Source organism: Sorex fumeus, unplaced genomic scaffold (genome assembly GCF_029834395.1).
Source record: "Sorex fumeus unplaced genomic scaffold, SorFum_2.1 ptg000041l, whole genome shotgun sequence".
Classification (NCBI taxonomy): Eukaryota; Metazoa; Chordata; class Mammalia; order Eulipotyphla; family Soricidae; genus Sorex; species Sorex fumeus.
Window position 1 is genome coordinate 8,645,669 of NW_026606098.1, and position 10,602 is coordinate 8,656,270.

The 10,602-nt window shown below is 60.6% G+C and overlaps 1 protein-coding gene across 1 annotated transcript; it reads left to right on the forward strand.

The window, feature by feature from the left end:
• Positions 1–1,950: 1,950 nt before the first annotated feature.
• On the forward strand, positions 1,951–10,109 carry PALM3 (paralemmin 3). Its single transcript, XM_056119685.1, has 8 exons — positions 1,951–2,041; positions 4,015–4,063; positions 5,488–5,568; positions 5,914–6,041; positions 6,205–6,289; positions 7,969–8,014; positions 8,116–8,775; positions 9,352–10,109. The coding sequence occupies exons 1-8, from the start codon at positions 2,001–2,003 to the stop codon at positions 9,957–9,959; spliced, it is 1,698 nt and encodes a 565-aa protein (XP_055975660.1). The 5' UTR covers positions 1,951–2,000; the 3' UTR covers positions 9,960–10,109.
• The last annotated feature ends 493 nt before the right edge of the window (positions 10,110–10,602 follow it).

A 10,602-nucleotide genomic window follows, 5' to 3' on the forward strand; every position in this document is an offset into this window, starting at 1 on the left:
CAGATGTGGGACAAAAATAAGAATCATCCTGTAGAGGAGATGGCTCTGCAGGCAGAGCTCTGAGTTATTCACCTGGGGGGACTGGGAGTACCACCAGGTATGGCCTAAGAGATAAATAAACAAGCAGACAGAACTTTTTTGTTTCTCTTTTTGGTAACACCCAGCGATGCACAGGGGTTCCTCCTGGCTCTGCACTCCGGGATTACTCCTGGTGGTGCTGGGGGACCCTATGGGATGCCCGGGTCGGCTGAGAGCAAGACAAATGCCCTACCCGCTGTACTATCGCTCCACCCACCTTCCCCACAACATTTTAAAATAGGTTCTTTGGGGCTGGAGCAATAGTACAGGGGGTAGGGTGTTTGTCTTGCATACAGCCGACCCCGGTTTGATCCTTGGCATCCCATAGGGTCCCTCAGCCCTGCCAAGAGTAATTTCTGAGTATAGAGGCAGGAGTAACCCCTAAACATCGCAGGGTGTGACCAAAAGAGAAAAAAAATTATGTTCTTTGGGGCTGGAGCTCGCTGGAGCAATAGTACAGGAGGGTAAAGTGTCTTGCACATGGCCAACCCGGGTTCGATCCTTGGCATCCCATAGGGTCCCCCCAGCACTGCCAGGAGTAATTTCTGGGTGCAGAGTCAGGAGTAACCCCTGTGCCAGGTGTGACCCAAAAAACAAACTAAAATTTTTTTTTTCTTTTTGGCTCACAACCAGCAATGCTCAAGGGTTTTCTCCTGGCTCTGCACTCAGGAATTACTCCTGGCAGTGCTGGAAGATCTTATGGGATGCCGGGGATCGAGCCCAGGTCGACCATGTGCAAGGCAAACAAACGCCCTACCCACTGTAGGGTAGGCATCCCTACCCACTGTAGGGTAGGGCGTTTGTTTTAATTTGGCTCTGACCCCAAATTAAAAAAATTTTAAATAAAATATTCTTTTAGGCTGGAGCGATAGCACAGCGGGTAGGGCATTTGCCTTACAAGCGGCCAACATGGCCGACCCGAGTTCGATTCCTCCACCCCTCTCGGAGAGCCCGGCAAGCTACCGAGAGTATTCGATATGCCAGACACAGTAACAACAAAGTCTCCAATGGAGACGTTACTGGGCCCGCTCGAGCAAATCGACGATCAACGGGAGGGCCTTTACCTTTACCTTATTCTTTTAGGGGCTGGAGAGATAGCATAGCGGGTAGGGCGTTTGCCTTGCACGCAGCCGACCCGGGTTCGATTCCCAGCATCCCATATGGTCCCCTGAGCACCGCCAGGAGAAACTCCTGAGTGCAGAGCCAGGAGTAACTCCTGTGCATCGTCGGGTGTGACCCAAAAAGCAAAAAAAAAAAAAAAAAATGTTCTTTTAGAGCCCCAGTGTGATGGTACAGCAGGTAAAGAAAGGTGCTTGCTTTCCACACGGCTGATGTGAGTTTAATTTCTGACACCACATAGGGTCCCCCGAACCTGGCCAGGAGTGATCCCTGAGCACGGAGTCAAGAGTCAGTCCTGAGCACCTCCAGGAGTGACCCACAAACAAAGGAAAACAGTGACCTGGACCCCATTATCCAGTTCCTTGGAACCCCGACGGGCTCCCGTGTGCTTAAAGGCCCCCAGCCCCTGTCCCTGGCTGGACTCTGAGAGGGAGGGCAGAGTCTGAGGGACCCAAGGAGGGGTCACCCTGGAGGATTGGGGGTGCCTATTCTCCTCGAGGGGGTCTTGGGACCCCCGGTGGGGGGGCTCCAGCCAGCTGCCCCAAGCAGGAGAGAAGCTGGAGGCCCAAGCCCGCCTGCTGGGGCCGGAGGCCATGCTGGTGAATAATTGATCAGGAAAGCTGATAGCGCCGCCCAGGACAGCCCGCCAGCCCCCAGCCCCCGGCCCAGCCGGCACCGCCTGGGGCCCAAACCCGCCAGACCTGCTCACCCAGTGCCACCCCGCAGCCCCCCACCCTACCCCACCCAGGTCAGAGCTTCCAGAAGGCTGCAGGGAAGCAGAGCTGCTGCCCGGCCAGGGAGCCATGGCCCTCGACAACCATGTGTGGGCGCCGGCAGCACCCATGTAAGTGTGGGGGTGGGGTGGGGGCGGAGGGCACGTGCGGGGCCGAGGGGGGGCCGGGGCTTGGCGCCCGGCATGAGCATCATCGCTTCTGTCGCTCTGCTCCTCAGGAGCCATGGAGGGGTGGGGCCACCCCGGAAACTCCCCAGCCAGTGAGGGGGGGGACAGAATACGGACCCCTCTTTTTTCCCTGGGAAGTCCCAAGCGCAGCCTGCAGGGGAGGGGTGCGGGCACGTTCTGGCTGAATTTTATCTCCGGATTCCCTCATGGGTGTTGAGGGCTGACGGTGCCACCGAAAATGTTGACTGTTCAGGCCGGACAGCACAGTGGAAAGTCCCCAAACTCATGGCCAGGTGTCCCGGGGGCCCCCCAACTACAGCCGCTGAGCTGCCCTGAGAAATGGTGCCGTGGGGGACCCCACAGGGGGTGGAGGTGCAAGGCATTTCGCTACTGGGGCTTGAGGGGCTTTTCAGGGATGAGGTGGACTCAGTTCCAGATGCTTGCAGGACACCTGCAGAAAAGGCGCCCCCCAGAGAACCCCAACTTAGCTTTTCACTCTTTTGGGTCCCCAGTTGCATTATTCACCAGCTGCAACCTTGGTAGCTTGGAAACGGGAACCCGATCCCCCTGCACCTCCCCAGCAAAGAAGAGGCAGGGAGATTAGATATTGGGGTGAAGCTAGGAGGGACGGCCCCGTGCAGGCTGCAGGGAAGCAGCATCATTGCCCCCCGCCAGGGCTGCCCAGGCTGCTCCCCGCTCAAGTCCCCCTTGGAAGGCAGCAGGAGACTTCTGGACACATCTCAGAGCCTCAGGGGCCGGAGCCATAGCACAGCGCGGAGGGTGTTTGCCTTGCACGTTGGCTGACCTGGGTTCAATCCCCGGCATCCAATATAGTCCCCCCCAGCACCACTAGGAGTAATTCCTGAGTGCAGAGCCAGGAGGAACCCCTGAGTATCGCCAGGTGTGACCCAAAAAGAAAATAAATAAAATAAAATCCCAGAGCCTCAGTTTCCCCAGCCACCAGACGGGTAGTGCTTCCGCCCTCTTGGGAAGGAGGAGAGGGGGAGCAGGTGACCGTGGGCTGCATTATCTATCCTCTGTCCCGGTGCCAGGCCACAGTGGCAGGGCTGGCGGAGGTGGTGAAGGGCCTGCCGCCCGCGGCTCTTAGAGGCCTATATATAGTAGGCGCTAAGTACCTGCAAGGTGCGGAGCCTTCCTGGGGTGGCAGGGGACATCTGGGCCCCCAGCCTCTGGGCTCTGAGGTCACCGCCGATGCATCACCCAGGCCTTATTCCGGCCCCACCTGCGGGGAGAGGCGGGAACCACAGGCCAGGTCATTCCTTCTCGGTGCTGGCCTGTGTCCATGCTGCCTGTCCATCATATACTGCGACTGTCCCACTGTCCCCAGACACCTGGAGGGGGATAGGAGAGGGGGCCAGGGATATTCTTGAAGACTGGGAAATGGGGTTGCTGGTCATCCCAGAAGGAGGAGGAAGTCGCTGAGGGTGAGGGAGGACGACCTCAGGTTAAAGTTTACACCGCAATTCTACCTCCCAGCCCAGAGTCCAGTGCTAGGCAGGATGACTGCGTGACCGTTGCCCCAAGAACAGGGGCCGGCATATGCCAGGATGCCACAGGCCACTCCTGGGAGTTACCTCGGCCACTGCAGGGTCACGTGACCCTGTGCATCGTCCTTCGGCTCCTCACCTGTCCCCCACCCCTGCAGCATCTGCTCTAGCGCCTCCCAGACAGCGCTAGTGCAGCGGTCCAGAGAGGGTGGGCTTATAGAAAGAGACACACAGCACACAGGATGGCTGGAAAGGGTAAGACCTGGGGTGGGCTTATTAGGTTGAGAGTATCAGGCTACGAAATGCAGTTTCCAGCTGGGAGAGGCTCGCGGGCCCTGAGGGGCTGTGACCCGGGTGCTGAGACCCGGGCCTCAATAACCCCGCTCAGGCCCTGCCCCTTCCCTTCAGGCCGATGGCCGAGAGCGCCCTCTACCGACAGCGGCTAGAGGTTATCGCGGTAAGTGCTGCTGTTCCCCGGAGCGACCGGCACTCCCTGGCTGTGTCTTTCTCTGGACACCCCGGAATGCAAAGGGGGCGGCTCCCGCGCGCCAATTGCCCGGTTCCTCCCACACATCCCGTCTTAACTCCATCTCTAACTTCTCATTTCTCTGAACCCCCGTCCTTTGAACTTCCACGTCTTTACCCTCTTGGCTGTGAAACCCCCATCCTTGGGCACCTGTGCCCATGAACCCCCAACTTTGGAGGTCCAGTCTCTGCAGCCTTTCTCTCAGGGCCCCCACTATGGCACTTGCCCCAGTTCTCGTGCCCACTCCAATGATCTGGTTTCTACATTTGATTTTTGAGGCCACGCCCCGCGGTGCTCAGGGCTTATTCCTGGTTTCTGGTCTGGGGGGCTCATTGGAATGATTTGAGGTGCTGGGGTCAAACAGGAGGCAAGAAAAACACCCTTCCCACTGGCTTAACTATCTGGCCCACTTTTCGCTTGCAATTTTGGACTCCATCTTATTGGACCCCATTCCAATCTCTCGCCCCGTTCCCAAGACTGCCCTTTCCCTTCCTTCCTTCCTTCCTTCCTTCCTTCCTTCCTTCCTTCCTTCCTTTCTATTTTTTTCTTTTCTTCTTCTTCTTCTTCTTCTTCTTCTTCTTCTTCTTCTTCTTCTTCTTCTTCTTCTTCTTCTTCTTCTTCTCCTCCTCCTCCTCCTCCTCCTTCTCCTTTTTCTCCTCCTCCTTCTTCTCCTCCCTCTTCTCCTTCTTCTCTCTCTCCTCCTCCTCCTCCTCCTTCTTCTTCCTTCTTCTTCCTCCTTTTTTTTCTTTTTTTTCTTTTTGGGTTCTCAGGAGTCACTCCTGGCTCCACACTCAGATATTACTCCTGCTGAAGCTCGGGGGACCCTGTGGGATGCCAGGGATCGGACCCGAGTCAGCCGCTTGCAACACAAAATCTCTCCCTACTCTCCGGTCCCGTCCCTTCCTTTCATCTCTAGATCTGAATCCTCTTTTCCTTAAGCCCCTACAGCTCTGGTCTTCCAGCCCCATAGCTCTGGATCTCCTCTCTGACCCCCATTTCCAGCCCTCCCTCCCCTGCCCAGCACTTAACCCACAGACCCAGGTGGGAGCTAACCTAGTCTGCAGCATCCTTACCGCAGGGCCCGCCCCCCATCCGGGCCCCGCCCACCCGCCCCTGCCCCGTCCCGCCCATGACCACGCCCACAAACAACACCCGGGAAAGACCACGCCCTCTGACCCCGCCTCCCGCGCGCGACCACGCCCCCGCCTGCTGCTGAGTCAGCGCCCCGCCCCAACCCCGACGTGCGCCCCGCGCCCCGCGCTCCGCAGCCCCGGCCCGGGTGCACCCCCCGCCGAGCCCGCGGGGGACCGGGCCACCTCGCCCCGCTCGCAGGCAGCTCGGGGGTCTGTGCGCAGGAGAAGCGGCGGCTGCAGGAGGCGATCCGGGCGGCGCGGCGCGAGCTGGAGGAGGAGAAGCTTCGCGTGCAGCGGCTCAAGGTGCGGGACGAGCGGGGCGCGGGGCATCTCCGCGAGAGCGGGTCCGGGGCGAGCGCATCCGAGCCGCTGTCCGGTGGGGGAACAGCTGGGGACATTGCTTGCAAATTTGGCGGGGATGGGGGGGTCATCGATTCATGTTTGGGAAGAGGATGGAGGCTCCGCAGATGTTAGCCCAGCGCGGCCAGGGGCCCATGGGGACACTTCTGTCCCCTTTAGGGGTGTCCGTCCCATTGCGGAAGGATGGAGATGTGAGGGGTGATTTTTGCGGCCCGGGAGAAATGTCCACCTGTGTGGTATGGGGGCTGGGGCGCCGATATGCCCAGCTGGGCTGCCTTCCATGTCCAGAGAAAGACTCTCCGGGACCGGTGGCTTATGGAGGGGGCAGCTGAGGAGCCAGAGGGGCCGGAGGACCCCCCGACCCCTGAGTCTCAGGCTCAGGCCCGCATCCAGAGCCTAGAGGACAGCTTGTTCACGTGAGTTGCGCTCCCTGCCCGCTGGCTCTGCCCAGCGAGGGTGGAGGGGGGGAAGGGGGGCCGGAGCACTGCCGGGTGTGAGCCCCCCAAAATCCAAGCAGACCAACTGTGGGAGACTGGGGGTGTCGGTGGAGCCGGGGGCCCAACCCCTCTTCTTGCCCAGTCTCCAGGCCCAGCTGCAGCTGTTGCAGAGTGCGTCCACAGGGGCACTGCACAGGCCCGGGAGCAGACCCATCTGGCGCCGACAGGTGAGTGGGGAGCTGGGGGAGGGGTGTGGCTTGGGGGTCCAGGCCAGCCCCCTACCGGGGCCGGGGGCGGTGCTGCTTCTCTGCCTCTGCATCAGTTTCTTCCCTCAGACCTCCCTTTCCCCAGTCGCTGAGCGCTGAGGGCCCCGCCAGGCAGTGGGGGGATCTGGAAGCACCCAGCGGCTTGGGCTTCCGCAGGTGGGTTACAGCTGGTGGCCGAGACGGCCTAAAGGGAGAGCCGGGTTCCATCCCGGGACCTTCAGGACCCCTAAGGCCCCCGCCCCCCTGAGAGACCCTAAGGGAAAGAGATGCAGGCCTAGTGTCCTGCAGCTTGGGGCAGGAACGCAGTTTTTTTTTTTATTAATGTATTTATTTTTGGTTTTGGGGTCACACCCTGTGGTGCTCGGGGGTTACTCCAGGCTCTGAGCTCAGGAACCATTCCTGGTGGGGCTCAGGGGACCTGATGCGATGTCGGGGATTGAAGGCGAGTTGGCCATGGGCAAGGCATATGCCGTCTCTGCTGTCTTGTGGCTCTGGCCTTGCGTGTGGGTTTGGGCTTCTGTTTCGGGTCCACTTTATGGCGTAGCATCCATCCGATGCAGGCCTGAGAGCCCGCGAGCGCCACATTCTCAGCTGTCTCCACTTATTTCTGTTTATTTAGGTGGGGTTGGGCCATACCTGACCATGCTTAGGGGTTACTCCTGGCTCTGTGCTCATGAAAGACCCTGGGTGGTGCTCAGGGGACCCTGTGAAGTTCTGGAATTTGAACCCGTGCGTGGGTGGGTGACACCTTCCCTCCTACAGACTCACTCTGCATGTTTGGTGCGGTTGGGTTTTGGTTTGCGGATTTTTTTTTTTTTTTTTTGCTTTTTGCATCACACCTGGTGATGCACAGGGGTTACTCCTGGCTCTGCACTCAGGAATTACCCCTGGTGGTGCTCAAGGGACCGTATGGGATGCTGCGAATCAAACCCGGGTTGACTGAGTGCAAGGCAAACACCCTCCCTGCTGTGCCACTCCAGTCCCTGGTTTGTGTTTTTGTCTTTGGACAACTCATGGCTCTGCACTCAGGGGTCATCCCAGACAGTGATCAGGACCCCGTGCTAGCAGGATTGGAATCAGCCCAGCAGTGCAAGGGGAAGCATCTTAGCCACTATACCAGCTCTCAGGCCCCTGGTTTTTTGTTTTATTTTTTATTTTTTGGGGGCAGGGGTTTGGGCCAAGAGTTGGAGCCTTACTCTGTGTTCAGGAGTTGCTCCCGGTAATGCTCAGATGACCATGCCACACTGGGCCTCCTGCTTTTGAAGCCTGTGTCCCCGCCCCCCGGCTGTCTTCTGGTCTCTCCCTGTGCCATGCCACCTCCTCCAGGAAGCCCCCCTGCTCCTTAGACCTCTGGGAGGCCCCCCAGCGCCCCCCACCTGCTTCCCGTTTCCTCCCAGACCCTTCTTGCTCCTGGACGGGATCTATTTCCTTGCCTAGATCTGTGTTCACTGCCTTTGCCTGCTGGAATGGAAGTTTTCATAGCCCCTGGCCTGGTCACCAGGGCAGCTGGCGGGGCAAAGCCCCCTGGGATCAGTCTGTGTCCAGGAAGCGCTGCTGGGGGTGCTGAGGGGTCTGTGAGGGTCCGATGGTGTGTCGGGGGGACCTGGGTGCCCCTGACCTGGACACTGCCCTTCCCGCAGGGCCAGCGTCCTCTCTCGCAGCCCCCTATGGAGCCGGCCCCTGCAGGTGCGTGTCTGAACCCCTCAGCCCCGGGGGTCCCAGGGAAGGTACCTCGGGGCTCCCCCTCACCCTGTTGTCCTGTCTCTCTCCTGAACCCCCCCCCCCAGGCCAGGCTGACCAGGACAAGCGTGCCTCCTTGCCAGCTGGACTGGCGGGCACGCCCCCAGAGTGCCCCCCTGGGCCAGGACAGGTGCCCAGGGCAGCGGGAGTGTCTGCAGAAGCCAATGGCCCCGGCCTGGAGTCCAGCTCTGTGCCGGCTGTAGAGGGGGCAGCCAAGGGCGAGGACAGTGGCGTGGGTGTCGTGGAGGTGGTGTGGGAGGGCCTGAGGGCCACGGAGGACAGTCCCGGGGAGCCCACGGGCGCCGAGCTGGAGGCCAGGGTGGAGGCCATGGTGCTGGAGGCCATCGGGGAGAGGCTGGACGTGGGCAGGCCCGACCTCCCGGCCTGGGTGAGGGATGACCGGGCTGTCGTTGAGGTTGTCTGGGAGGGGGTCGGAGGGGACTTGGAGGTCCGGGGGGAGCCAGGCAGGGACCCCCCGGCACCACCCAGCCTCCCTGAAGGCTCGAGAAGGGGTAGCCCTGACGGGGCGGGGCAGGGGGGCCGTGGGGGCGAGGACGGCACCTTCATCTGGGTGGAGAGAGTGACCGTCGCTGAGGACTGGGAGGAGCTGGGGCTGGAGGGGACTGAGGGGCCGCGAGACAGCGGGGGCGCGGCCAGTTGGGAGCTGGAGCGGAGACAGGCGGAGGAGCGTGGAGCACCGGGAGGAGGTGAGGGTGTCCTGGAGGAGGCCAGCAGGGGTGAAGGAGCACTCATGGCCAAGGGGAGCAGGGACAAAGTTGTTGGTGGCCCAGAGAGGGGAGGGGAGGAGACTCGGGCAGCAGAGGCCGCAGGAGGTGAAGAAAGGGGAGATGCGGCAGGGGGGTCCCCAGGAGTGCCCGAGGGAGAAGGAGGTGAGGACCCATCGCAGGTAGGCAGGGAAGGAGGTGAGGAATTATTGGGAGGAGCAAGAGGAGGAGGTGAGGAATTATTGGAAGTAGCAAAAGGAGGTGAGGAATTATCGCTGGGAAGCAGGGAAGGAGGTGAGGAATTATTGGAAGGAGCAAGAGGAGGAGGTGAGGAATTATTGCAGTCAGGCAGAGCAGGAGGTGAGGAATTACTGGAAGTAGCGAAAGAAGGAGGTGAGGAATTAATCAGAGTAGCAAGAGAAGGAGGTGAGGAGTTACCGCAGGAACGCAGGGGAGGAGGTGAGGAAGTATTGGAAGGAGCAAGCAAAGCAGGTGAGGAGTCACCCAAAGCCGAGAGAGTCCGAGGTGAGGAATCTTTGAAAGTAGCTTGCAAAGGAGGTGAGGAAGCCCTGAAGGCACAGAGAGAGGAAGGGGAGGAGTCACCCAAAGCAGACAGAGGAGGAGGTGAGGAGCTATTGAAAGAAGCCAGCGAAGGAGGTGAGGAATCGATGCAGATGCAGGCAGAGACTAGCGGAGCCAGGGCTGTTTCCCAGTCGGAAGCGACCCCCGAGGTGGAGAAGGACATCAGTGCAGGACAGAGAGCCCCTGGGGAAGGGCTGGAGGGGCCCACCGAGGAGGCAGAGGCAGGGGCTGCCCTGAGGGCCAGGGAAGAGCCCACCCAGGAAATGGAAGCCCAGCCACCCCAGAAGACCACGGAGGACTGCCTGGAGGTGGAAACGGCCTCAGGGACACCCCAGACCCCAGCTGAGGGCCCGAGCCCCTCGGGCAATGCCGCGCCCCTTGTGGAGGTGACCCCAGCCCCAGCAGAGCAGCCCCCAGAGTGCCAGCCGCTGCTGCAGGCCAAGGGGCCCAGGACCAACCCCAGTGCCCACCCTGTGCCCAGCTATGCCCCTGCCCGCCAGCCCCTGCCCTCCGCTGCTGCTCCGGAGGCCTCCGAGACCAGTGCTCCAAAGCAGAAAACGTGCCAGTGTTGTGCGGTTATGTGAGCCCAGGCCCTGCTCCCCGCGCCAGGCTCTCTCACACCTACCTCGGCCGCTTGGCACCCAGCAGAGGGTCCCGGGCACAGATGGGACCCACGGGCCCTGCCCGCCCCACCCCTCCACCTGGGCTTCAGGATCCCCGCTGCTGCCTGTGACCCTGGCCCCCGTGGGCGACCAAGCCTTCATACTTGAAAAATAAAACCTTCAAGCACTCAAGAGCAGCACTTGGCCACGTGAGTCGCTGTCGTGGGTGGGGGGTGAGGGGCTGATGTGGCTGGAGCCTACGGGGGGGGGGGGTTGTGGCCACTGTGGGGGACTCACTTCAGCGCTTGGGGCACTGATGAGGCATCAGACCGCAGGACTTTTGTTTTAAGAAAGATCAAGAGCGTTTTTTTCTTGGGCGGGGTGTGCCTTGCATGCAGCTGACCTGGGTTCGATCCCCGCAATGCCATGGGGTCCCTCAGCACTGCCCGTGTTTCTCACGAGGAGGGCAGACCAGCCATCAGTGCTCAGAAGTCGACCCTGCTGGTGATGTGGGACGGGGGGTGGGACACAGTTCAAACCAGGGGTCTGAGGCACGAAGCGTATGTTCAGCCTGTTAGGCCGATAGGTTGAGATTTATTTTTCCTTTGGGAGCCCAGAGTGTGAC

Excerpts from the sequence above, each read along its gene's own strand:
- PALM3 (XM_056119685.1), top strand. The coding sequence starts at position 2,001 with ATGGCCCTCGACAACCATGTGTGGGCGCCGGCAGCACCCAT. Across the intron at positions 2,042-4,014 it reads TGGGCGCCGGCAGCACCCAT|GCCGATGGCCGAGAGCGCCC; the intron begins GTAAGTGTGGGG and ends CCTTCCCTTCAG. Across the intron at positions 6,290-7,968 it reads GACCCATCTGGCGCCGACAG|GGCCAGCGTCCTCTCTCGCA; the intron begins GTGAGTGGGGAG and ends CCCTTCCCGCAG.